This window comes from Leptodactylus fuscus, chromosome 8, assembly GCF_031893055.1.
Source record: "Leptodactylus fuscus isolate aLepFus1 chromosome 8, aLepFus1.hap2, whole genome shotgun sequence".
In the NCBI taxonomy this organism is placed as follows: domain Eukaryota; kingdom Metazoa; phylum Chordata; class Amphibia; order Anura; family Leptodactylidae; genus Leptodactylus; species Leptodactylus fuscus.
In genome coordinates this window covers 96,941,742-96,968,417 of record NC_134272.1, presented here as the reverse complement: position 1 = coordinate 96,968,417, position 26,676 = coordinate 96,941,742, and the positions used below count along the sequence as shown (strand labels likewise).

General features: G+C 50.5%; 1 protein-coding gene across 3 annotated transcripts; it reads left to right on the top strand.

Moving 5' to 3' along the window:
• The first annotated feature begins 1,657 nt into the window (after positions 1-1,657).
• PARP14 (poly(ADP-ribose) polymerase family member 14) lies at positions 1,658-26,200 on the top strand. Of its 3 annotated transcripts, none has more exons than XM_075284739.1 (17): positions 1,658-1,902; positions 2,866-2,987; positions 3,773-3,806; positions 9,385-9,597; positions 10,016-10,252; positions 11,624-13,932; positions 14,045-14,281; positions 14,703-14,924; positions 15,316-15,427; positions 15,801-15,950; positions 16,416-16,478; positions 18,388-18,567; positions 18,843-19,052; positions 20,777-21,382; positions 22,482-22,615; positions 23,528-23,702; positions 24,896-26,200. In XM_075284739.1, the coding sequence occupies exons 1-17, from the start codon at positions 1,713-1,715 to the stop codon at positions 25,183-25,185; spliced, it is 5,484 nt and encodes a 1,827-aa protein (XP_075140840.1). In that variant the 5' UTR covers positions 1,658-1,712; the 3' UTR covers positions 25,186-26,200. The 3 variants fall into 3 exon arrangements, with proteins under 3 accessions (XP_075140840.1, XP_075140839.1, XP_075140841.1); XM_075284738.1 differs by having other exon boundaries at positions 9,382-9,597; XM_075284740.1 differs by lacking the exon at positions 1,658-1,902 and adding an exon at positions 2,276-2,345 and having other exon boundaries at positions 9,382-9,597.
• Positions 26,201-26,676: the final 476 nt, after the last annotated feature.

The following is a 26,676-nucleotide window of genomic DNA, read 5'->3' as shown; positions in this document are numbered from 1 at the left end:
CTCCTGATGTCACAGGCGAGGTGTGTACGAGGCCCGAGCACTAGTCTCCTGATGTCCCAGGCCAGGTGTGTACGAGGCCCGAGCACTAGTCTCCTGATGTCCCAGGCGAGGTGTGTACGAGGCCCGAGCACTAGTCTCCTGATGTCCCAGGCCAGGTGTGTACGAGGCCCGAGCACTAGTCTCCTGATGTCCCAGGCCAGGTGTGTACGAGGCCCGAGCACTAGTCTCCTGATGTCACAGGCGAGGTGTGTACGAGGCCCGAGCACTAGTCTCCTGATGTCACAGGCGAGGTGTGTACGAGGCCCGAGCACTAGTCTCCTGATGTCCCAGGCCAGGTGTGTACGAGGCCCGAGCACTAGTCTCCTGATGTCACAGGGGAGGTGTGTACGAGGCCCGAGCACTAGTCTCCTGATGTCACAGGCGAGGTGTGTACGAGGCCCGAGCACTAGTCTCCTGATGTCCCAGGCCAGGTGTGTACGAGGCCCGAGCACTAGTCTCCTGATGTCCCAGGCGAGGTGTGTACGAGGCCCGAGCACTAGTCTCCTGATGTCCCAGGCGAGGTGTGTACGAGGCCCGAGCACTAGTCTCCTGATGTCACAGGCGAGGTGTGTACGAGGCTCGAGCACTAGTCTCCTGATGTCCCAGGCGAGGTGTGTACGAGGCCCGAGCACTAGTCTCCTGATGTCCCAGGCGAGGTGTGTACGAGGCCCGAGCACTAGTCTCCTGATGTCCCAGGCCAGGTGTGTACGAGGCCCGAGCACTAGTCTCCTGATGTCCCAGGCCAGGTGTGTACGAGGCCCGAGCACTAGTCTCCTGATGTCACAGGCGAGGTGTGTACGAGGCTCGAGCACTAGTCTCCTGATGTCACAGGCGAGGTGTGTACGAGGCCCGAGCACTAGTCTCCTGATGTCCCAGGCGTGGTGTGTACCAGGCCCGAGGACTCTCCTGATGTCACAGGCGTGGTGCGTACAAGGCCCGAGCACTAGTCTCCTGATGTCACAGGCGAGGTGTGTACGAGGCTCGAGCACTAGTCTCCTGATGTCACAGGCGAGGTGTGTACGAGGCTCGAGCACTAGTCTCCTGATGTCACAGGCGAGGTGTGTACGAGGCCCGAGCACTAGTCTCCTGATGTCACAGGCCAGGTGTGTACGAGGCCCGAGCACTAGTCTCCTGATGTCACAGGCCAGGTGTGTACGAGGCCCGAGCACTAGTCTCCTGATGTCCCAGGCCAGGTGTGTACGAGGCCCGAGCACTAGTCTCCTGATGTCCCAGGCGAGGTGTGTACGAGGCCCGAGCACTAGTCTCCTGATGTCCCAGGCGAGGTGTGTACGAGGCCCGAGCACTAGTCTCCTGATGTCACAGGGGAGGTGTGTACGAGGCCCGAGCACTAGTCTCCTGATGTCACAGGGGAGGTGTGTACAAGGCCCGAGCACTAGTCTCCTGATGTCCCAGGCGAGGTGTGTACAAGGCCCGAGCACTAGTCTCCTGATGTCACAGGGGAGGTGTGTACAAGGCCCGAGCACTAGTCTCCTGATGTCCCAGGCGAGGTGTGTACAAGGCCCGAGCACTAGTCTCCTGATGTCACAGGGTGGGGCTGACTCTGCTCCTTGTTATAAGAAATGAAAGTGAAACTTTGTGCTCAGACTTGTGATCTTACTCGGCAGTCTGTGAGCTCTGAGCTTTATTCTTCTTACCCCTGACTTACCCCAGCCATGGCAGATGGCTCCTATCACTACCCTGTGGCCCTCAAGTGGGACCGGGGCCCCGACAGCTTGAGAGATGTGAAAAACAAACTTCTGCTGCATTTCCAGAGCAGGAACAAGTCTAATGGAGGAGAATGTGAGATCCGGGACTGGGACTGCAGCCGGGGGCAGATCCTCATACACTTCAGAGATGAGGGGGGTAAGTACTGATGGGAGGGGCAGATCCTCATATACTTCAGAGCTGAGGGGGGTAAGTACTGAGGGGAGGGGACAAATCCTCATACACTTCAGAGCTGAGGGGGGTAAGTACTGAGGGGAGGGGCAGATCCTCATACACTTCAGAGCTGAGGGGGGTAAGTACTGAGGGGAGGGGACAAATCCTCATACACTTCAGAGATGGGGGGGTAAGTACTGAGGGGGAGGGGCAAATTTATTTATGGCGATTGACAGAGAGAAATAGAATCTCTAGAGTTTTTGGATCTTCTCCCGGTCGTTTTGCTGATGTGTCTGGTGTCCTGTATCCGGTGATGGGTCAGTGTGTCCAGGGCCTGAGGAGAACGCTGAATATTACCATGGGGTTATTACAGGACTGTCATTAATCTCTATTATCAGCTATTCTGGGATATTATTAGTGTTATTACGGTAGTATTATATTATTATTAAGCTATTATTATAGTATATAGGACTTTATTACTGTAGTATTATATTATTACAGTAGTATTATACTATACATTATATTATTATTATGCTATTATACTATATAGTATGTTATTACGGTAGTATTATACTATATATTATATTATACTATATAGTACGTTATTACTGTAGTATTATCCTATATATGACGTTATTACGGTAGTATTATACTATATATTATATTATACTATATAGTACGTTATTACTGTAGTATTATCCTATATATGACGTTATTACGGTAGTATTATACTATATATTATATTATACTATATAGTACGTTATTACTGTAGTATTATCCTATATATGACGTTATTACGGTAGTATTATACTATATATTATATTATACTATATAGTACGTTATTACGGTAGTATTATACTATATAATACTATATAGTACGTTATTACGGTAGTATTATATTTTTATACGTTATTGATGTCACATTATATTATTATTTCTATACGTCAGTGCGGGATCGGGTTCTCCATAAAGAGAGTCATGAGCTGAAGCTGTCGGGGGGTCAGACGTTGGCGCTGGATGTGATGTGTGTGGAGGCGGTGAGGGGCGGTACAGCACAGGCAGCCTCAGCGGTAAGTACAGCCGGGTGCGGTGACATCTGGGACATGGGGTGGTTGGTATTGTACCTGACATGAAGCAATAACGCAGATGTGACAGTATAGCCGCACCTCCGCGTACCTGGACAAGCCCTATAATAAGATCCACACAACAGCCCCCTCCCCAATAACAGGGTGAATGACTGTCCATACACATTAGATCCCAATGACCTGATACGTGCGGAGCCTGTGCTGCCCCCTGGTGATAAGTATATGGGACAGCACAGAGGAGGACGGAGCTCTGACCCCACAGCCTCAGTACGACCCCCTCCCCCACATGCCTCATACTCGGAGATGACTCCCACAACGTCTTATTGTTCAGGATTTTCTACCCCTAGTCCTCGCTAACAGCTCCTTAGATTGTGAACAGACGATGAGACGGACAGAGGACGCAGCGGGAATATTCTCCTCCTCGCCATGATTTCCCTGCCGCCCTCTTCCCATCACTTCCTGGATTCTTCGCCTTTCTCGGCCAATCAGAAGCAGAGGCGGGTCTCCACCGTAGTCAGTGATTGGCTGAGTGCTCATTCCCTGTGTGTGGAGACCAGAGGGGAGGCAGGACTGGGACTGGCAGGGACTCGGTGGGTGCGACGTCTCTTATTGTCTCTTCCTTCTCCAGTATCACATCTTCCCTGATTCCTTGTAGAGGGATAACAATCACCGCTCAGTAAGAAAAGCTCCTTACTGACATATTAACCCATTGTTGCCTGTGACATACAGCCTCCTTACTTGCTCACTACAATTCTTACATTTTCTTGCAGAAACCAGGAGGAGATGAGCCGATCCACAGTCCAGGTAATTCAGTCACCGCACCAATGTCTCTATCACGTGTCCCCGCACCAATGTCTCTATCACATGTCACCGCACCAATGTCTCTATCACGTGTCACCGCACCAATGTCTCTATCACATGTCACCGCACCAATGTCTCTATCACATGTCACCGCACCAATGTCTCTATCATGTGTCCCCGCACCAATGTCTCTATCACGTGTCACCGCACCAATGTCTCTATCACGTGTCACCGCACCAATGTCTCTATCACGTGTCCCCGCACCAATGTCTCTATCACATGTCACCGCACCAATGTCTCTATCACGTGTCACCGCACCAATGTCTCTATCACGTGTCACCGCACCAATGTCTCTATCACGTGTCCCCGCACCAATGTCTCTATCACGTGTCACCGCACCAATGTCTCTATCACGTGTCACCGCACCAATGTCTCTATCACGTGTCACCGCACCAATGTCTCTATCACGTGTCACCGCACCAATGTCTCTATCACGTGTCCCCGCACCAATGTCTCTATCACGTGTCCCCGCACCAATGTCTCTATCACATGTCACCGCACCAATGTCTCTATCATGTGTCCCCGCACCAATGTCTCTATCACATGTCACCGCACCAATGTCTCTATCCTGTGTCACCGCACCAATGTCTCTATCACGTGTCACCGCACCAATGTCTCTATCACGTGTCCCCGCACCAATGTCTCTATCACGTGTCCCCGCACCAATGTCTCTATCACGTGTCACCGCACCAATGTCTCTATCACGTGTCCCCGCACCAATGTCTCTATCACGTGTCACCGCACCAATGTCTCTATCACGTGTCACCGCACCAATGTCTCTATCACGTGTCACCGCACCAATGTCTCTATCACGTGTCACCGCACCAATGTCTCTATCACGTGTCACCGCACCAATGTCTCTATCACGTGTCACCGCACCAATGTCTCTATCACGTGTCACCGCACCAATGTCTCTATCCCGTGTCACCGCACCAATGTCTCTATCACGTGTCACCGCACCAATGTCTCTATCACGTGTCCCCGCACCAATGTCTCTATCCTGTGTCACCGCACCAATGTCTCTATCACGTGTCACCGCACCAATGTCTCTATCACGTGTCCCCGCACCAATGTCTCTATCACGTGTCACCGCACCAATGTCTCTATCACGTGTCCCCGCACCAATGTCTCTATCACGTGTCCCCGCACCAATGTCTCTATCACGTGTCACCGCACCAATGTCTCTATCACATGTCACCGCACCAATGTCTCTATCACGTGTCCCCGCACCAATGTCTCTGTCCTGTGTCACCGCACCAATGTCTCTATCACGTGTCACCGCACCAATGTCTCTATCACGTGTCCCCGCACCAATGTCTCTATCACGTGTCACCGCACCAATGTCTCTATCACGTGTCCCCGCACCAATGTCTCTATCACGTGTCACCGCACCAATGTCTCTATCACGTGTCACCGCACCAATGTCTCTATCCTGTGTCACCGCACCAATGTCTCTATCACGTGTCCCCGCACCAATGTCTCTATCACGTGTCACCGCACCAATGTCTCTATCACGTGTCACCGCACCAATGTCTCTATCCTGTGTCACCGCACCAATGTCTCTATCACGTGTCACCGCACCAATGTCTCTATCACGTGTCACCGCACCAATGTCTCTATCATGTGTCCCCGCACCAATGTCTCTATCACGTGTCCCCGCACCAATGTCTCTATCACGTGTCCCCGCACCAATGTCTCTATCACGTGTCCCCGCACCAATGTCTCTATCCTGTGTCACCGCACCAATGTCTCTATCACGTGTCACCGCACCAATGTCTCTATCACGTGTCCCCGCACCAATGTCTCTATCATGTGTCACCGCACCAATGTCTCTATCACGTGTCACCGCACCAATGTCTCTATCACGTGTCACCGCACCAATGTCTCTATCACGTGTCACCGCACCAATGTCTCTATCACGTGTCACCGCACCAATGTCTCTATCACGTGTCCCCGCACCAATGTCTCTATCACGTGTCCCCGCACCAATGTCTCTATCACGTGTCACCGCACCAATGTCTCTATCACGTGTCCCCGCACCAATGTCTCTATCCTGTGTCCCCGCACCAATGTCTCTATCACGTCACTCACCACCCTGATGCGTTGCCTTGTGCTAGCTGCTGCCTCCATGCTGTGCCATCCCCTCCCTCTTCCTTTTCTATCCGTCTGCTCTATGTTTTACAGGGATATCTCCACTTTGGCATATGCCATAAATGTCTGACACTTGCAGGTTCCACCTCTTGAGAAGGCGACATTGTCCACAGCCTGAGTGAAGGAATATCTGGCCACATGTGATTCTCTCCATCCACTTGTGCAGGAATTCTGAATCTTTCCCCCTAAATCACTTCAGTCTTGCTGCTCAATTGGTATTGAGAGAAGAGTAAAAAAGACCTGGGAAGATCAGACTGTGCTGCAGGGGTCAGCAAGCTCCAGCACTCCAGCTGCTATGAAACTACAACTCCCAGCATGCTCCACTCACTTCCATGGGAGCTCCAATACCAGCAGAACAAGTATGCATGCTGGGAGTTGTAGTTTCACAGCAGCTGGAGTGCCGATGGTCGCCTACCCCACTATACTGCTACAGTGCTGGCCAAAAGTATCGCCCCCTGCAGTCCTGTCAGATAATCCTCGCTGTCCCCCAGATAATGATTACACAGAACAGACTCTTATATAGTATATAAGTGACACAGGGTATATACAGTATAAGTATCGCCCCCTGCAGTCCTGTCAGATAATCCTCGTTGTCCCCCAGATAATGATTACACAGCACAGACTCTTATATAGTATATAAGTGACACAGGGTATATACAGTATAAGTATCGCCCCCTGCAGTGCTGTCAGATAATCCTCGCTGTCCCCCAGATAATGATTACACAGCACAGACTCTTATATAGTATATAAGTGACACAGGGTATATACAGTATAAGTATCGCCCCCTGCAGTCCTGTCAGATAATCCTCGCTGTCCCCCAGATAATGATTACATAGCACAGACTCTTATATAGTATATAAGTGACACAGGGTATATACAGTATAAGTATCGCCCCCTGCAGTCCTGTCAGATAATCCTCGCTGTCCCCCAGATAATGATTACACAGCACAGACTCTTATATAGTATATAAGTGACACAGGGTATATACAGTATAAGTATCGCCCCCTGCAGTCCTGTCAGATAATCCTCGCTGTCCCCAGATAATGATTACACAGCACAAACTCTTATATAGTATATAAGTGACACAGGGTATATACAGTATAAGTATCGCCCCCTGCAGTCCTGTCAGATAATCCTCGGTGTCCCCCAGATAATGATTACACAGCACAGACTCTTATATAGTATATAAGTGACACAGGGTATATACAGTATAAGTATCGCCCCCTGCAGTCCTGTCAGATAATCCTCGCTGTCCCCCAGATTATGATTACACAGCACAGACTCTTATATAGTATATAAGTGACACAGCAGGGTATATACAGTATAAGTATTGCCCCCTGCAGTCCTGTCAGATAATCCTCGCTGTCCCCCAGATAATGATTACAAGCACAAACTCTTTGGTAATATCTTCAGTTATTTTGCTTGCAATGAAAAAACACAAAGGAGAATGAAAATAAGTCACATCATTGATCATTTTACAGAAAACTCCAGAACTGGTGCGGACAGAAGTATTGGCGCCCTCAGCCTAATACTTGGTCGCACAACCTTTAGACACAATAACTGTGCCCAACCGCTTCCGCTAACCAGCAATGAGTTTCTTACAAGGCTCTGCTGGAATCTTAGACCCTTCTTCTTTGGCAAACTGCTCGCGGTCCCCCCTGAGATGTGAAGGGGCCTTCTCCAAACTGCCACCAAGAGATCTCTCCCCCTCCCCCACAGGTGTTCTATGGGATTCAGGGCTGGACTCATTGCTGCCACTTTACAAGTCTCCAGGGCTTTCTCTCACCACCATTTTCTAGTGCTGACCTGAAGTGTGTTTTGGGTCCTTGTCCTGCTGGAAGAGCCCTGACCTCTGAGGGAGACCCAGCTTTCTCACACTGGGCCCTACATGATGCTGCACAATGTGTTGGTCGTCTTCAGACTTCATAATGCCATGCACACGGTCAAGCAGTCCAGTGCCAGAGGCAGCAAAGCAACCCCAAACCATCAGGGACCTCCGCCATGTCTGACTGTAGGGGGCGTCTTCTCTTTTTTCCTGTAAACTCTATGTTGAGGCCTTCTCCTACTTTTGTCTCCTCTGACCAGAGAACATTCTTCCAGAACGGTTTTGGCTTTCTCAGGTAAGTTTTGGCAAACTCCAGCCTGGCTTCTGTCTGTGGGTAAGAAGTGGGGTCTTCCTGGGTCTCCTACCATACAGTCCCTTCTCATTCAGACGCTGACGCTGGATAGTACGGGGTGACACTGTTGTACCCTCGGACTGCAGGGCAGCTTGGACTTGTTTGGATGTTAGTCGCGGTTCTTTATCCGCCATCCGCACAATCTTGCGGTGAAATCTCTGGTCAATGTTTCTTTTGCGTCCACATCTCGGGAGGTTAGCCACAGGGCCATGGGCTTTACACTTCTTGATGACACTGCGCACGGTAGACACAGGAACATTCAGGGCTTTGGAGATGGACTTGTAGCCTTGAGATTGCTCAGGCTTCCTCACAATTTTGCTTCTCAAGTCCTCAGACAGTTCTTTGGTCTTCTTTCTTTTCTCCATGCTCAATGTGGTCACACAAGGACACAGGACAGAGGTGGAGTCAACTTTAATCCATTTCAACTGGCTGCAAATGTGATTTAGTTATTGCCACCACCTGTTAGGTGCCTCAGGTAAGTAACAGGTGCTGTTAATTACACAAATTACAGAAGTATCACATGATTTTTCAAACAGTGCCAATACTTTTGTCCACCCCCTTTTTTATGTTTGCTGTGGAATTATATCCAATTTGGTTTCTTGACAATTCTTTTTTCGGTTTTCCATTGAAGACAAATTAAATGAAGAAAATACTAAAGAATTTGTGATTGTAATCATCTGGAAGAACACGAGTATAAGGGAGCGTTCACACTACCGTCGGTGCCCAACATGTAGTGTCCGCTCCTAGTGTCCGCTCAAAATCTGTCACGGACACTAGGAGCGGACACTAGATGTGTCCGTGACACCTGTTATTCACTTTAGTCGGACATCTTCTCTTGCGGACAGGGAAGGACGGGCACGGAGTGCAAAAGAACGCACCCGATGCCCATTAAAGTGAATAACAGGTGTCACGGACACATCTAGTGTCCGCTCCTAGTGTCCGTGACAGATTTTGAGCGGACACTAGGAGCGGACACTACATGTCGGACACCGACGGTAGTGTGAACGCCCCCTTATTTGACAGAATTGCAGGGGTGCCAATACTTTTGGCCAACACTGTATATGAAGCACATCATGTTGACTGGAGATCCTTGTCTGGTAAATGTAGATGTGCTGCCATAGACTGACGTGAGGGATATAGTGTGTATACAGCTCGGGCAGAGAGGTCACTGCTATATACATGTTTTCCAGTAGCTGCTAAAGTCTCACAAAATGAAGCAAGTGTCCGAGCCGAGCAGTCCCAATACTCCAATATGGTTCTGATGGAGAATATCCAGGACTCCTTCTCTTCTGAGATGTTGACCTACCTCATAGAGAACATCAGTGACAGGAATGATGACACGGACTTTTACTTGGAGAGAATCCCTGAGATCCGGTCAGCGGTCATTACCTTCACCTGCGACATCGGTAATATTCTGTGTGTTCTCGCGACCTCTCAAAAAATCTTATCTAATATAAACTGATCCCTTTATAGGTGAGGCCTAAAGTTATAGAAGAACGTTGTGATGTCTTGTCACTTCCCTGCTACTCCATCACTCCTCCATATATATGAAAGGGTCTGAGAAAATCCTCCAAAAATTGGAAGGAGACCTTATAACTGTGGAGTATATTGTGTGTAAGCAGATCAGCTCCTACTACTCTCCTCTTCATCCCTTCTGTCCTATTAGTTTTCAGCCTCCATTGTAGCGCCCTGACATTCCTCGGGGGGCCCGCTACGTGATGATACAGGGGCTCGGGCTTGTTTGCCGGTTTCCTCCAGTCTACACCTCGCTCGATTCTTTGCCGGTATTTACTGACTTACAATATTCTATTTTTCCTCAATCAGACGTCTTCAGTTTTATTGCAATATTCTGCACAAACGACAAAGTAAAGAAGTTGAAACTGAGCGCGAAGCCTCTGGAGGAGACCAGAAGTGTCAGGGCTGAAGGGTTACCCCCAAACACACAAGAGGACTTTGTTATCCTTTATTTTGAGAGTCCAAAGTTGGGTGGATGGAAAGTACAAGAGGCGAAGATGATCCCCGAGGAGGAGGCGGCGCTGGTCACCTTCTGTGATGTACAAGGTAAGTGACACGTCCTATGTGGAGCGCAGGATCCACTAGATCTAATCTGTTATACAGAATGGAGATCTTTGGATTGTTCTAGATCAGTTTTCTGGGGTCTGTGGCATGTGGTGACTTTCCAGGACACATCAGAAAACTGCTTATATCCCAATTCCATAACTAACATTATATTCTAGGTCTTGTATAGTCATCATTTATATCACTGATCCCTGAAAAGACGCCACAATCCTTACTGCGCCCTATACTGCCCATGAACATGCTCCCGGCCTTGGATCTCCCAGTCACACCATGCAGATCTATAATTCCTCCATTCCCAAACCTCACTGACCTTAGAATAAGAAGTGAATATCCAAGGACGACACAATGGCTAAGACCAGCGGGTGGAGGGTCCTCAGGTCAGCTGAGAGGGTAGACCTCAAGGTTAGCTCAAGGAGAAGGAGGTCACGTCATTGTCCTCAACGGTGAAGCCTGACAATTATAGATAGTCTATAAATAATACAAGTATAGATAATACCGACACATTCTAACAATTATTGGTACTATTCCATTATCGGGCCAGCAGCATCGGGAATTACATCAGTGGACTGCTGGCCCGATGCTTGTGCCCAGTCTCTAGTAGCCAGTACATGGATGCCCCCATTCTCCTCCTCCTCTCAGTGCTGCCCCCCAGCTCTCCTTACATCTGCCCCGTACCCTCCCTGCCACATGACTAGGCCGCACCTCGGTGCTCCCAATCTGTCCATTCACCGCCATGGCTGGTACCAAGACCGGAGACCAGAAGGAAACACACAGGGGCTCAATCCAGGCCCTGAAAGGGACGTGCCGACCATAGTAACGGGGACCTACGGCAAGCCAGAGGGCCAAATTTCTTGCAGCGTCCGGCAACTAACAAGTAGTGTTGGTCAGTATTTATGGTGAGGCCTAGTCGTGTGGTGGGGAGAGGGTATGGGGCAGATAAGATAAGGAGGTCAGGGGCAGCACTGGCAGCATCGGCCTCGGTTATCGGGCCGGCATTGGCCTAGTCGTGTGGCGGGGAGAGGGTATAGGGCATATGTAAGGAGATCGGGGGCAGCACTGGGAGGAGGAGGAGGGCATCGATGTACTGGCTACTGGGCACAAGCATCGGGCCAGCAGTCCTCAGATGTAATTCCCGATGCTGGTGCTGAACTGCGCTCTGCTGGCCCGATAACGGAATAGTACCCAATTATTATTAGATATTACATACATTATGTTACGTCTATGTGAAATTCTTCTTTAACCATTTCATGTCATTGCGGAAACCTACACAGCCTGCTGCTGTTATCGGGATCTATGGAAGAACCCGCTGCCCCATCTCACACGTCTAATACCAATGCTTTGTCTTCTCCACAGCTGTGAAGGTCATAGTGGAAAAGGAACACGTCATGGATAAGAAGGCGATCTCTGTATATCGATACTACCCAACCTTAGGTGTAGCCTTGTATGGAAGGAAGACACCTTCTGTAATAAAACCGCAGCCGCTCCACATCCCCGTCAGTCCATACTTACTAGAGTTTATATGGAAAGACGGAAGACTGAAAGAAGGCATGGAAAAGAACATGTCCGATAAAATGTGTGAGATCAAATGGCCAGAACCAAACTGCCCAACCCCCGTCATCATGCTGTGCTATCCCGACTCTCTATCCACACATGCCCGGACTATGGCGAAGGTCGTCCGCACATGGAAGGAGAGAGTCTCAGCCGAGTTCTCGCTCATCATCTCCAGGTATAAAGTCATAGACTGTAAGATGAATCCTTCCGCATGGGACGACATCAAGAAACAGATCTCCACTGCGGCCTATGATGGAGTATTGGTCAAAGCCAGCGCCGATGCCGAGAAAGTCTTCCTGGCCGGTGCAATGAAGGATGTTAATAAGATAGAGCAGACATTCAGGAAAATGGTGGAAGAAATCTCCAGGAAAGCAGAGAGGAATAGTCAGCTGACAACTAAGACAGAAGCCATGTCTGCAGCTCTCTATAATATTCTATGTAACAGTGGTCTGGAGAAGAAGTTACTGGCCGAGGCCCCGGAACTAAAGATGGAGTATGACCTGAGCACACGTAATATCAGGATTACTGGACTGCAAGGAGAAGTTCTGGAAGCCAAATGTGAAATACTTCGTATGACACAGCAGCTGAAATCCAAATCCATCCAGCCGGACCCGCACGTCCTCCAGTTCCTGATGTCCACTGACAATGACGAGCTCTCTTGTCTTCTCTTTGTACGTCACAATATAAATGCGATTATTGAGGTGGAAGAAAATGCCATCAAACTGACCGGCTACACAAAACAAGATTTGGTGGACGCCCAAGAGAAAATGAGTCAAGAAATAATATGTCAGAGGATTCCAGTAGATGAGCGGAGTGTCCTGCGCGGTGCAGAGTGGCTTAGTCTCCGGTCACATCTTCTCCAATCCCTCAATACTGAGACCTGCACGGTGACAATCCAGGAGGCGGAGAAGGAGGTGCTGCTCGTAGGTTTGGCCTCTAATGTACATAAGAGCTACAAGTCAATCCATGAATTCGTAGAGAAAAACACTCCAATGCAGAAGACTATCCAGGTGAAGTCAATGGCCGTCATGCAATTCATCAAGGAGGAGAAGCAGCGGGATATAGATGAGCTGAAGAAGATTAATGTGAGGGTTACACTTAGAAATAGAAATATTCACTTGATGGGAACCAAAAGTTATGTGGAGGAAGCAGCGTCCTATATACAGAAGGTCCTGTCCTCTCTTCATTGTCAGACCTTGCGCATTGATAAACCTGGAGCCAAGAAGCATTATCTGTCCCATGAAGAGATGTACGTATCACTGGTAAAGAATAATTATAAATGTGTGATCAGTTTACAGAAAGAAGAGGAAGAGGACGATGATATACTGAATGAAGCATCTCCAGATGAGCCGCAGTACCGAGTAGATCTGCCCCAGGGGGTGACTATCTCCGTATACAGCGCAGACCTGTGCAGACATAACGCAGATGTCATTGTTAATGCAGCCAATGAAGATCTGAAACACATCGGAGGTCTGGCCAAGGCCTTACTGGATGCAGCAGGGCCCAAGCTCCAAGCAGACTGTGACCAGATTGTCAGACAGCAGGGTCGCCTGTTCCCCGGGGAATCAGTGATTACAGATGGTGGGAACCTGCCATGTAAGCAGGTCATACATACAGTGGGGCCAAGATGGAACAGCATGGCACCACAGAGATGTAGCGATCTCTTACAGACAGCCATAAGCAAGAGTTTAGCATTGGCTGCTAAGCACGGTCACGGGTCCATAGCCATTCCAGCGGTCAGCTCTGGGATCTTTGGGTTTCCCGTACCCGTATGTACCCAAAATATTGTAGAGGCCATCAAAGAGTTTGTGGAAATAAAAGGAAGATCCAGCTCAGTCACCAACATCTATCTGGTGGACACTAAAGATGAAACCATCACAGCCTTCATCAAGTCTCTCAAAGAACAGTTCAGAGATCAGAATTTGCCAAGATCCCATGGAAGGAGAGCAAAAGAGACGGAGCCTCAGAGAAGTGAGGAAGGAGCAACTGCAGGTCAGAAGATAAGGAGCGAGGAGCCTCAGAGAAGAGAGCAAGGAGCAACTGCAGGTCAGATGATAAGGAGCCAGAACATGAACATCAGAGTCCAAGAAGGATTGCTTCAGGACACAATAGTAAGTACAGAAAACACGTGCACCGGAGCATGGTGACTGATCTGCGCTCCAGGTCGTCAGGGTCATTTATAAGTGGAGAATTGTAAGTGAGCCTTGTTCTCTGTGTGTTCAGACAGATGTGATGGTGAACAGTGTGGGGAAAGACCTCCGTCTGGACAGTGGTGGAGCGTCCCGAGCACTTCATGACAAGGCAGGAGATCAGCTACAAGAACTTCTATCTAAAGAAGCATCAAGAGCCCAGGTGGCCGATGGGTCAACGTTTGTGACTTCGGGCTGCAAGCTGTCCTGTGCCATTGTTATTCACGTAGTCTTACCATCATGGGATGGAGGAAAAGGCTCATCAGAAAAGGTATCAGGTCTATACGGAAGGCTCATTACCCGAACACATGAGAATGTCACAGTTATGTGTAATGGTGTCTCCAGACTTCTCCTCGTAGACGTTCATTGTCTGCCTGGTATTCTGAAGACTATGATACACTAGCCATACATTTTATGTGGCTATTCCTACTGACGGCCATATACACATGCACACTTGGCTTGACATGCATCAGGGAAAGGGAATAAGTTGCTGCTCGGCAGGTAACACCATCGGAAATGGAGTGTGTAGCCAACTTCTAATGTGTATGGCCATCTATCTACACCAAGTAGTCTCCAGTATGGAAGCTCTTCACGTGTTCCTCTGTATTTGCCTCCACAGCCATACAATGTTCCTCCTGCTGTGGCTCCTGGCAGTCATTATTAACCTTATTATATTCTGCCTCTCCTTTAAGATCTTTAGACGGACGATACAGACCTGCCTGGATTTGGTAGAGAGGAGACAGCTGACCTCCATTACATTTCCAGCCATTGGAACAGGAGTTCTGGGGTTTCCTAGAAGTCTTGTGGCGACTCTCATGTTCGAGGAAGTTCTCAACTTTAGCAAAACTCCCCAAAATCAGTTCCTCAAAGAAGTGACTTTCATGTTGCATCCAAATGACAAGGAAACCATAAAGGTAAAAGTGTCATCGTGATATCTGTCATTATAAAAGAGAATATTATTACAAATCCATCAGCGGGACAATTCTCGTCTTGTCTGATCCAGAGCAAGTCTAGAAATCGGGGTGAGGAGGGAACGGAGGGGGGTCGGGGGCTTCATCCTCGTAGTCCCAGAGTGTATACAGGCGTTACTAATGGTGTCAGCCTGGTATATTTGGGGCACACGTGTCTCCTACAAACAGGGGCACAAGACTCCTACTTTCTTGGTGCAGGTTCTATTAGCCGGCCTCCTATCAGTCGCTACTTGCCCAGGACCAGTCTATAGTTTTGTCTGTTCCATAAATATGTCACAATCGCCTCACCTGATAATATCAGCAGGATTAACCATTATTACAATATTATATTTAGGAATTTACCAAGGAAATCAATGCAAGAAAGACGACTTATCCTGCAGCGAGCGATCGAAAGATTAAACCGACCTTAGAAGCCAAACCGAACCCCCCTGTGATCTCAGGAACAAGTAAGAGACTGTAGAGACTGTCACATACCTGAAGGTGGTTCTGCCCGTCTCGTTAGAAAACCAAGGAGCCATCCAAGACATACATACATAGGGACCATGGAGCCTATATGTGTATACGTGCATAGGAGTGTGTATATCAGTATATATATATATATATGAGTGTACACTACTGACTATCTATTATTCCAGTTGTTATCGGGGTCACTGGGTAGAGAGGGATGACGGGATAGAATCTCCTCACAGTCAGGGCCACTCTTCTTGGTCTGACGATGAATCCTACCTTGGTCTTCGCTTCCTTACATTTCCCGTAGCCCCACAGTCGTGTATCTGCCATCTTACGTTTCACCTTATTTGTGCATCTTGTTCCCTGCAGATTTCTTTGGGGTTGTGAAAACCCCGAATCTGGGATTTCATGAAATGAGGATTGGATCCTTAACTTATCAGGTGAAGACGGGAGACATAACCAAGGAGGACACCGACATCATCGTCAACTCCACTGATCAAGTCTTTAATCTCAGATCAGGTTTGTACCCGGCCAGTCCTACCACAGGAGCAGGGTGTAAGCAGGGGTATACCTAACTGAGGCTAACAGGGGCATATTACCCTCCATGGGGCGGATAGACAGCAATGTCATCACTTTACTGCAGTATAAATTATCACTGTGTAAGAACATGGCAAATATGACAGCAAATGGGGAATGACCCAAAATCATCAGAAGCAAGCGAGGAAGGGGCAAGGGGTCACATGATGGTGAACAGGGTAAGGACATGGGTCACATGATGGTGAGCAGGGTAAGGACACGGGTCACATGATGGTGAGCAGGGTAAGGACACGGGTCACATGATGGTGAGCAGGGTAAGGACACGGGTCACATGATGGTGAGCAGGGTAAGGACACGGGTCACATGAAGGTGAGCAGGGAATGGACAGGGGACACATTTGCTTTCTGAATGGCACGGTGTTCATTTCCACTCATGATTTGTTTGCAGGAGTCTCTAAGGCTATCCTGGAGGCGGCCGGGCCACTTGTACAGAATGAATGCGCTCTGCTCGGTAAGACACCGTTCCTGGCTCCTGGACATCTGCCTTGGAAAGTTTCCATCTTAGTCATACAGCGAAGTTTTAGATGATCACATCAGACTCCTGTTATGCACTTACTTTGGTTCTTTAGATTTGCAGTCTGTCAGGGATTTGTAGCTCTAATAATGCAGATATTACGCCCATGAGTTAGTTGGCTTTAATGCCTTCCTGCGCCTCTACAGAATTCCCTCTAAGCCTCGGCAGCGGCTGAGCAGAGAGAGGTTAGGGAGTTGGGCAGGTCTTATCACAGATGGACATACTTGTCAACTTTTTGGAAAGTGAAACTTTTGGTAACCCCACCCAAACCATCACTGGTGCAGGAATCCATCAGTGCAGATTATCCGGGAGCAGTAGCTTCATGTTGGCCATACACATTACATACGTCAGAGAATCCTGAGGCTGCCATTGTGATCTGAGGACAGGTTGGCTTTTACCACAGTGATTATGGAGAGTATGGAGACGATCTCCAGAGCAAGCAGCAGGGGGAGCAGGAGTACTGGCAGCAGGGGGAGCAGGAGGACTGGCAGCAGGGGGAGCAGGAGGACTGGCAGCAGGGGGAGCAGGAGGACCGGCAGCAGGGCGAGCAGGAGGACTGGCAGCAGGGGGAGCAGGAGGACTGGCAGTAGGGGGAGCAGGAGGACCGGCAGCAGAGCGAGCAGGAGTACTGGCAGCAGGGGGAGCAGGAGTACTGGCAGCAGGGGGAGCAGGAGGACCGGCAGCAGGGCGAGCAGGAGGACCAGCAGCAGGGGGAGCAGGAGGACCAGCAGAAGGGCGAGCAGGAGGACCAGCAGCAGGGCGAGCAGGAGGACCAGCAGAAGGGCGAGCAGGAGGATCAGCAGAAGGGCGAGCAGGAGGACCAGCAGCAGGGGGAGCAGGAGCCCCAGTAGCAGGGCGAGCAGGAGGACCGACAGCAGGGCGAGCAGGAGGACCGACAGCAGGGCGAGCAGGAGGACCGGCAGCAGGGGGAGCAGGAGGACCAGCAGAAGGGCGAGCAGGAGGACCAGCAGCAGGGGGAGCAGGAGGACCAGCAGCAGGGGGAGCAGGAGGACCGGCAGCAGAGCGAGCAGGAGGACCGGCAGCAGGGGGAGCAGGAGTACTGGCAGCAGGGGGAGCAGGAGGACTGGCAGCAGGGGGAGCAGGAGGACCGGCAGCAGGGCGAGCAGGAGGACTGGCAGCAGGGGGAGCAGGAGGACTGGCAGTAGGGGGAGCAGGAGTACTGGCAGCAGGGGGAGCAGGAGGACCAGCAGAAGGGCGAGCAGGAGGACCGGCAGCAGGGCGAGCAGGAGGACCAGCAGAAGGGCGAGCAGGAGGACCAGCAGCAGGGCGAGCAGGAGGATCAGCAGAAGAGCGAGCAGGAGGATCAGCAGAAGGGCGAGCAGGAGGACCAGCAGCAGGGCGAGCAGGAGGATCAGCAGAAGGGCGAGCAGGAGGACCGGCAGCAGGGCGAGCAGGAGGACCAGCAGAAGGGCGAGCAGGAGGACCAGCAGCAGGGCGAGCAGGAGGATCAGCAGAAGAGCGAGCAGGAGGACCGGCAGCAGGGCGAGCAGGAGCCCCAGTAGCAGGGTGAGCAGGAGGACCGACAGCAGGGCGAGCAGGAGGACCGGCAGCAGGGGGAGCAGGAGGACCAGCAGAAGGGCGAGCAGGAGGACCAGCAGCAGGGCGAGCAGGAGGACCAGCAGCAGGGGGAGCAGGAGGACCAGCAGAAGGGCGAGCAGGAGGACCAGCAGCAGGGCGAGCAGGAGGACCAGCAGCAGGGGGAGCAGGAGGACCAGCAGCAGGGCGAGCAGGAGGACCAGCAGCTGGTTCAGGCGACATGATCTCAGTTACCAGGATTTGTTCTGCTCTATGTAATGACTTATTACAGTAATTATTGTATCCGCAGCATCCCAAAACAAGAAGAGCAGTCACATCACTACTCAGGGCGGAAACCTCCTCTGCAAACACATCCTTCACGTTCACGGCAGAAACACAGCAGAGGGAATCAAAGACTTTGTGGCGGAGGCCCTCCAGGAGTGCGGGAAGCTCCAGGTCGCATCGGTGGCGTTCCCGGCCATAGGGACAGGTCTGACTTTCCTCTGATCTTTGCTGTGTGATGATTGGGGGGTGACGAGAGATTATTCAGATGGGGGGCTGAGCAAATTGCACCAAAAATAAAGCGAAGGACATGGTGAGCTCCAAAGACACCAAGAAAACAGGAAGATATGGTGTAAGGTCAGTGATAGGAATCTGTATTGTGCCTCGTGTGCTTTTATCAGAAATTTGGCAGAATTTGCTCAATATTCACAACAGTGAGAAGTCTCTCTTATCTATCCAGTGATATAACTTCTTGTCGCTCAGGTTTGGGCAATGTTGCCTCGGGGCTGGTGGCCGATATCATCTTAGAAGCTGTAACAGAATTTGCCAACTCCAAACCCTCCCAGAGTCTTCAGATGGTGAAAGTGGTGATTTACCAGCAAGAAATGCTGCAAGACTTCTACGCCAGTATGAAGAAGAAGGAAGGGACGGACCTGCCCAAGCAGACGTCACTTCTATCCCGTATGGCAAATAGTGAGTCTACCTGGAATATTCTATAGCAGGTTACAGACCCTTATCAGGGACAATTCTGCTCGTCAGGGCACTTTCCCATTACATGAGGGTTAGGCTTGTCACTAGGACCTTAGATCCTTATTATCATCGACAATCCCACTTTCAGGACCGTGTTGATCTTGAGAATGAAGATCCAAAAGCCCATCTGCTATTTCCCTGGAGAGCGGAGCAGAGAACTGCAGGGTCTGGTAGCGACGGCTATCTCTGCGCCCCATTTTACTACCCCTCTGACTTAGGCCAAGGCAGCTGCTCTGCAGGACAAAACTATGAAGAGGCCACAGCCATAAACCCTTCATTCTAATTGGTTTGGTGGAGGCTACCTTTGGGTAGTGTACCTCTTGGTGAGGTATGGTTGACTGCTTGACATGCCTCTTTAGTGGACATTTTGCCCATTTAAGAGACTTTGGAGAAGGAGGTTCATTTGGCCGAGAGAAGTCAGGTGTTCAGTACAAGGAATTGTCCAGCATCCATATTGTTGTGATGTTGCGAGCAGTGGTTACATGAGGGCATGCACACACACAGACCAGGTTCTGATGGCCCAGAAAACCCCCACTAGAAGGGATGGTTTGATCCACAGACAAGCATGAGCAGCTCCCAGTTTCCTTGTCGATGGCCCTGTTTATGTGTCTTCCCTTTCATAGCCGGCCACGATCTCCTACATCTGCATTGGTGTCATGAATGAGAAAGCTGGGCCGCTACAGACTGGAACAGTATGGGCTATAGAATTCAGGTTCTGTTCACAATCCAGCAACAGTTGGGTTTGAGTATGGAGGCCTTGTGCGGGCGCTTTCATCCTGCCCTTACTGTGGAGCGACATCATCTCAGTTGTATAGGTTTCACCAATAAACTTGTGTTGTAATATCACATAGATCCTCATCATATAGACTACATATGTCACCATTACATTCACACTGACAAAGCTTCCTTCCATTAAAGGGATCCTATCAGTCAGACACAATTTTTTGTAGGTACCACGTCGGAATAGCCTTAAGAAAGGCTATTCGTCTCCTACCTTTCGTCGTCTTCTCCGCGCCGCCGTTTGCCTACAATCCCGGTTCTTGTCGGTATGCTAATGAGCTCTCTCTCCGCATTGGGGGCGGGCCACAGCGCGCAAACAGCACTGGGGGCGGGCCCCAATGCTGCAAGAGAACTCTCTCCAGCGCCGCCTCCATCTTCTGAGGCAGCATCCTCTTCATCTGGCGGTGGCTTGTAACTTTTAAGGCCTCAGGCAGAGCAGACTGTGCATGCCCACAGGCCACGAGAAAATGGCCATTTGCACAGTATTGGAAGCGGCCATTTTCTCGTGGCCTGTGGGCATGTGCAGTCTGCTCTGCCCAAGGCCCGAGGCCTTAGAAGTTACAAGCTACAGCCGGAAGAAGAGGATAAAGATGACTCTGCTGAAGAAGAGGAGGCGGCACTGGAGAGTTCTCTCGCAGCATTGGGGATGCCCCCAGTGCTGCAAAAGAACTCATTTACATACCGACAAAAACTGGGATTGTAGGCGAACGGCGGTGCAGAGAAGACGACGAAAGGTAGGAGACGAATAGCCTTTCTTAAGGCTATTCCGACTTGGTACCTATAATAATTGTGTCTGACTGATAGGATCCCTTTAAAACAACAAATTTTTGGTGTGTTATTTCTTTGTCTTGATGCCGTATGGTAACGCCATCTTTACTATAACACAGGTGTGATCAGTTTTTTCACATCCAACCCCACTGAAGACAAGGAACCTAAAGTGTTTGAGTTACGAGAGAACATCGAGCCGGCCATATTCCACCTGTGTGCGGACACCAGTGACGGTGTGACAGGCGCATCACGCAGACTTGAAGATCTTATACTGAAGGAACAACACGAGAACCTCATCACCGATGACTGGATCCTGGAGTTCGATCAGCAGGACCATCACACCTTGTCCCAGGATCAGAGAAGGCTGGAAGTGTTTGTTTCTTTTGAATCTCCTGGGTCCACGGTTAAGATCATTGGTCTCACCAGAGACGTTCTAGAAATGACCAACAAAATTCAGAATATGATCAAGAAGGTGAGGGTGAAGAAGACCAAAGAGCGGGAGGCCGAGCTCTGCAGCAATCTGGTGGAATGGAGATATTTTGACGGTACCAAGTTTGTTCCATTTGATAGAATGACAAATCTGGATCTGGAAAAAGCCAAGAACACAAAGACGCAGAATGTGACTATTGACCTGGCCGGGGTAACCTACACAGTAGTCATGGAGCTGAAGAGTATGCTGGATCCCAGAGGAAACAAAAAGGAGATTGAACGAGTTTCTAAACACGGTAAGTACTGCCCTCTGCCTCCTATTAGACCTCACGCAGGCGGCCATATTTGCTGTATCAGACCCCTCGTAAGGAATTATAGTGAAGGAGTAAAAATGGCCGAAGCAGTCAGTGTAACGAAACATCACATACAAAGGTATTGTAATAGTGGGTATACACCAGCACACCACTGCATAAGAGCACCCCTTATAGCCTGTGTATACATTATTCACAAGACCACCCACATAGAGAGAAGACTTCATTGCACTTCATTTGGGTGGTCTCTCAAACAGGTTTATCATCAGCCATCACAAGTAAGTGCAGAAGAGAACGCTATACAGTATATCTTACCATTATCCCATAAGAGGTATCAGCTCCCACCAGTACGGTGCACCCATCTGCTAGAACAGTGCACCCCTCGGCTAGAGCGGCGCACCCATCTGCTGGAACTGTGCACCCATCGGCTAGAGCGGCGCACCCATCGGCTAGAGCAGTGCACCCATCTGCTGGAACTGTGCACCCATCGGCTAGAGCGGCACACCCATCGGCTAGAGCGGTGCACCCATTGGCTAGGGCGGCGCAACCATCGGCTAGGGCAGTGCACACATCGGCTAGAGCGGCACACCCATCGGCTAGGGCGGTGCACCCATCTGCTGGAACTGTGCACTCCTCGGCGAGGGTGGCGCACCCATCGGCTAGAGCAGTGCACCCATCTGCTGGAACAGTGCACCCCTCGGCTAGGGCGGCGCACCCATCGGCTAGAGCAGTGCACCCATCTGCTGGAACTGTGCACCCATCGGCTAGGGCGGCGCAACCATCGGCTAGGGCGGTGCACCCATCGGCTAGAGTGGCACACCCATCGGCTAGAGCGGTGCATCCACTGGCTAGGGCGGCGCAACCATCGGCTAGGGCGGTGCACCCATTGGCTAGGGCGGCGCAACCATCGGCTAGGGCAGTGCACACATCGGCTAGAGCGGCACACCCATCGGCTAGGGCGGTGCACCCATCGGTTAGGACAGTGCACCCATTGGCTAGGGCTCAATCCCTACAGACCACTTGTGACTACATGGTGCGGTAGAATACAGACAGCACGCCATAATAATAAGCGTTTCTCTTCCAGGACATTTCGAGCTGCCCACTCACTGGACGCAGATGACGGGCGATGTGACGGTGGTCAAAATAATGGCTGGAACTCCAGAATACAATCTTGTCGAGGCGCAATTCAAAAAGACCTGTCAGATGAGAATAGTCAATGTAATTGTCCTTACACTAACTTTTACATCAGAGCAGCACAGACTTTTGATGTGATGGAAGGATACTGGTATGTTACCGCCAGATGGTGGCTGGATCATAATGTCTCCTGGAGAGAGGCGGCCACACTGTGCTGATATGTTACCGCCAGATAGATGGTGGCTGGATCATAATGTCTCCTGGAGAGAGGCGGCCACACTGTGCTGATATGTTACCGCCAGATACATGGTGGCTGGATCATAATGTCTCCTGGAGAGAGGCGGCCATACTGTGCTGATATGTTACCGCCAGATACATGGTGGCTGGATCATAATGTCTCCTGGAGAGAGGCGGCCACACTGTGCTGATATGTTACCGCCAGATAGATGGTGGCTGGATTGTAATGTCTCCTGGAGAGAGGCGGCCATACTGTGCTGATATATTACCGCCAGATAGATGGTGGCTGGATTGTAATGTCTCCTGGAGAGAGGCGGCCATACTGTGCTGATATATTACCGCCAGATACATGGTGGCTGGATTGTAATGTCTCCTGGAGAGAGGCGGCCATACTGTGCTGATATGTTACCGCCAGATACATGGTGGCTGGATTGTAATGTCTCCTGGAGAGAGGCGGCCACACTGTGCTGATATATTACCGCCAGATACATGGTGGCTGGATTGTAATGTCTCCTGGAAAGAGGCGGCCATACTGTGCTGATATGTTACCGCCAGATACATGGTGGCTGGATTGTAATGTCTCCTGGAGAGAGGCGGCCATACTGTGCTGATATGTTACCGCCAGATACATGGTGGCTGGATTGTAATGTCTCCTGGAGAGAGGCGGCCATACTGTGCTGATATGTTACCGCCAGATACATGGTGGCTGGATTGTAGACTTATGGTGCGCCGTCCTGACCCCACATTCTTGTTTTGCAGATAGAGAGAATCCAGAACAAGAATCTGTGGATGAATTACCAGATAAAGAAACAAGCGATCGACAGCAAGAATGGGACGACGAGCAATGAGCGGCAGCTCTTCCATGGGACGGACGTCAACACCATCACAACTGTGAACCACAATGGATTCAACCGGAGCTACGCAGGAAGGAATGGTGAGATCCAGGGGCCCGGTGTTGAATAGATGGGATATATGACAGTAAGGGGCCCAGGGAGGAATATATGGGATATATGACAGTCAGGGGCCCAGGGAGGACTATATGGGATATATGACAGTCAGGGGCCCAGGGAGGACTATATGGGATATATGACAGTCAGGGGCCCGGTGAGGGATATGTGGTATATGACAGTCAGGGGCCCGGTGAGGGATATGTGGGATATATGACGGTCAGGGGCCCGGCGATGGATATGTGGGATATATTACGGTCAGGGGCCCGGTGAGGGATATGTGGGATATATGATGGTCAGGGGTCCGGTGAGGGATATGTGGGATATATGACGGTCAGGGGCCTGGTGAGGGATATGTGGGATATATGATGGTCAGGGGTCCGGTGAGGGATATGTGGGATATTTGACGGTCAGGGGTCCGGTGAGGGATATGTGGGATATTTGACGGTCAGGGGTCCGGTGAGGGATATGTGGGATATATGACGGTCAGGGGCCCGGTGAGGGATATGTGGGATATATGACGGTCAGGGGTCCGGTGAGGGATATGTGGGATATATGACGGTCAGGGACCCGGTGAGGGATATGTGGGATATATGACGGTCAGGGGTCCGGTGAGGGATATGTGGGATATATGACGGTCAGGGACCCGGTGAGGGATATGTGGGATATATGACGGTCAGGGACCCGGTGAGGGATATGTGGGATATATGACGGTCAGGGGCCCGGTGAGGGATATGTGGGATATATTACAGGCAGGGGCCCGGTGAGGGATATGTGGGATATATGACGGTCAGGGACCCGGTGAGGGATATGTGGGATATATGACGGTCAGGGACCCGGTGAGGGATATGTGGGATATATGACGGTCAGGGGCCCGGTGAGGGATATGTGGGATATATGACGGTCAGGGGTCCGGTGAGGGATATGTGGGATATATGACGGTCAGGGGTCCGGTGAGGGATATGTGGGATATATGACGGTCAGGGGCCCGGTGAGGGATATGTGGGATATATGACGGTCAGGGACCCGGTGAGGGATATGTGGGATATATGACGGTCAGGGGCCCGGTGAGGGATATGTGGGATATATGATGGTCAGGGACCCAGGGAGGAATATGTGACAGAAATGTTTTGTTTAGTCCTACAAATTATTCTTGAATTCTTTCTCCTCCTTTGCACAGCGGCCTGTTATGGGAATGGGACGTATTTTGCGGTGAATTCCAATTATTCTGCACATGACCAGTACTCCAAACCAGATCCGAATGGCCTTAAATACATGTACCTGGCCCGGGTCCTTACTGGGGAGTTCTGCGCAGGACGGCAGGGAATGGTCGCTCCTCCCACCAAGAACGCTTCTAATATCACTGACCTGTACGACAGCGTCACCGACAACCCGGCCAATCCAACCATGTTTGTGATCTTCCATGACATCCAGGCGTACCCCGAGTATCTCATCACCTTCAGTAAATGATTGTCCTCCTTGTTATGACGGCCATGTTGGACTGGCCTATAGAGCAGGTTTTGGATTTTTTTTTTTGCTGTGCTGCACCACTCCTGACACCTGCATGTACAACTACAGCCGGACTGCCCATAGACACTGCCTGAGGTCCTTCGCCTGAGCGGTTGGCGTCATATTCATCCACAGACAATATTTGTGGCCGGCACCGCACAGGGAAAGCTTCCGGCTCACATATCTCATTGCACTACTAACCCGCCACGTACGTGATAGCGTCTCCCTACACAGACGGGGCGGCCGGTCACCATCACCTGTCATTAGGCTTGTCCTCCTCTACCGCCATGTACATGATAGCGTCTCCCTACACAGACGGGGCGGCCGGTCACCATCACCTGTCATTAGGCTTGTCCTCCTCTACCGCCATATACATGATAGCGTCTCCCTACACAGACGGGGCGGCCGGTCACCATCACCTGTCATTAGGCTTGTCCTCTACCGCCATGTACATGATAGCGTCTCCCTACACAGACGGGGCGGCCGGTCACCATCATCTGTCATTAGGCTTGTCCTCCTCTACCGCCATGTACATGATAGCGTCTCCCTGCACAGACGGGGCGGCCGGTCACTATCATCTGTCATTAGGCTTGTCCTCCTCTACCGCCATGTACATGATAGCGTCTCCCTACACAGACGGGGCGGCCGGTCACCATCACCTGTCATTAGGCTTGTCCTCCTCTACCGCCATATACATGATAGCGTTTCCCTACACAGACGGGGCGGCCGCTCACCATCACCTGTCATTAGGCTTGTCCTCCTCTAGCCCTTTTCTGAAGCCCTACCCCAGGCTGTGGCTTCTCCTCTGAACACTTCAGTCCCCTCCACATCTTTGCTATAATTAATGCCTTTCCTGACATCTCCACACAGACCAGTATGGCGACCTCCGCTTGTCTCTCTATAGGGTACTTGGTCCCCCCTATAGGGATAGACCCCTCTGTGTGTCGCTGCCAATAAAAAGTCATTCATTTTTAAACACTGCAAAAAAAATCTGTTTCATTCCGATGGCAGAATACGGAGAAGTGAGATGAGGAGCGGGTTATGTCTGACGTAACGTTACATTCCCACGTATAGCGAGGAGACGGTCGGGGGTATGATGGAGGTGCTCTGCATATCTGTCCACAACTCTGCACCTGACCAAGTGGGTAAGACTTACAGCCACACATTATATCCCACAGCCCCAGGACACGTCAAGGGACGTCTACTAGCAGAGCAAAAACAGAAAAGCAATGAAACCCCCTCCCCTTGTAATGGGGGACGAGGGGCAATTAAATTAGGCAATGGCAGTATCGCAGGTAAGTCTTGGATCGCACTGTGAGGCCCCCTAGTGATATCTGTTAGATTGGGGGTCACTTGTACCAAACACTGAACGCTGTAAAAATTAAACCCGTATGAAAATGGCGCCAAAGCTTTTTTTCTCCAATTGCGCCACATTCTGAATGATTTTCCAGC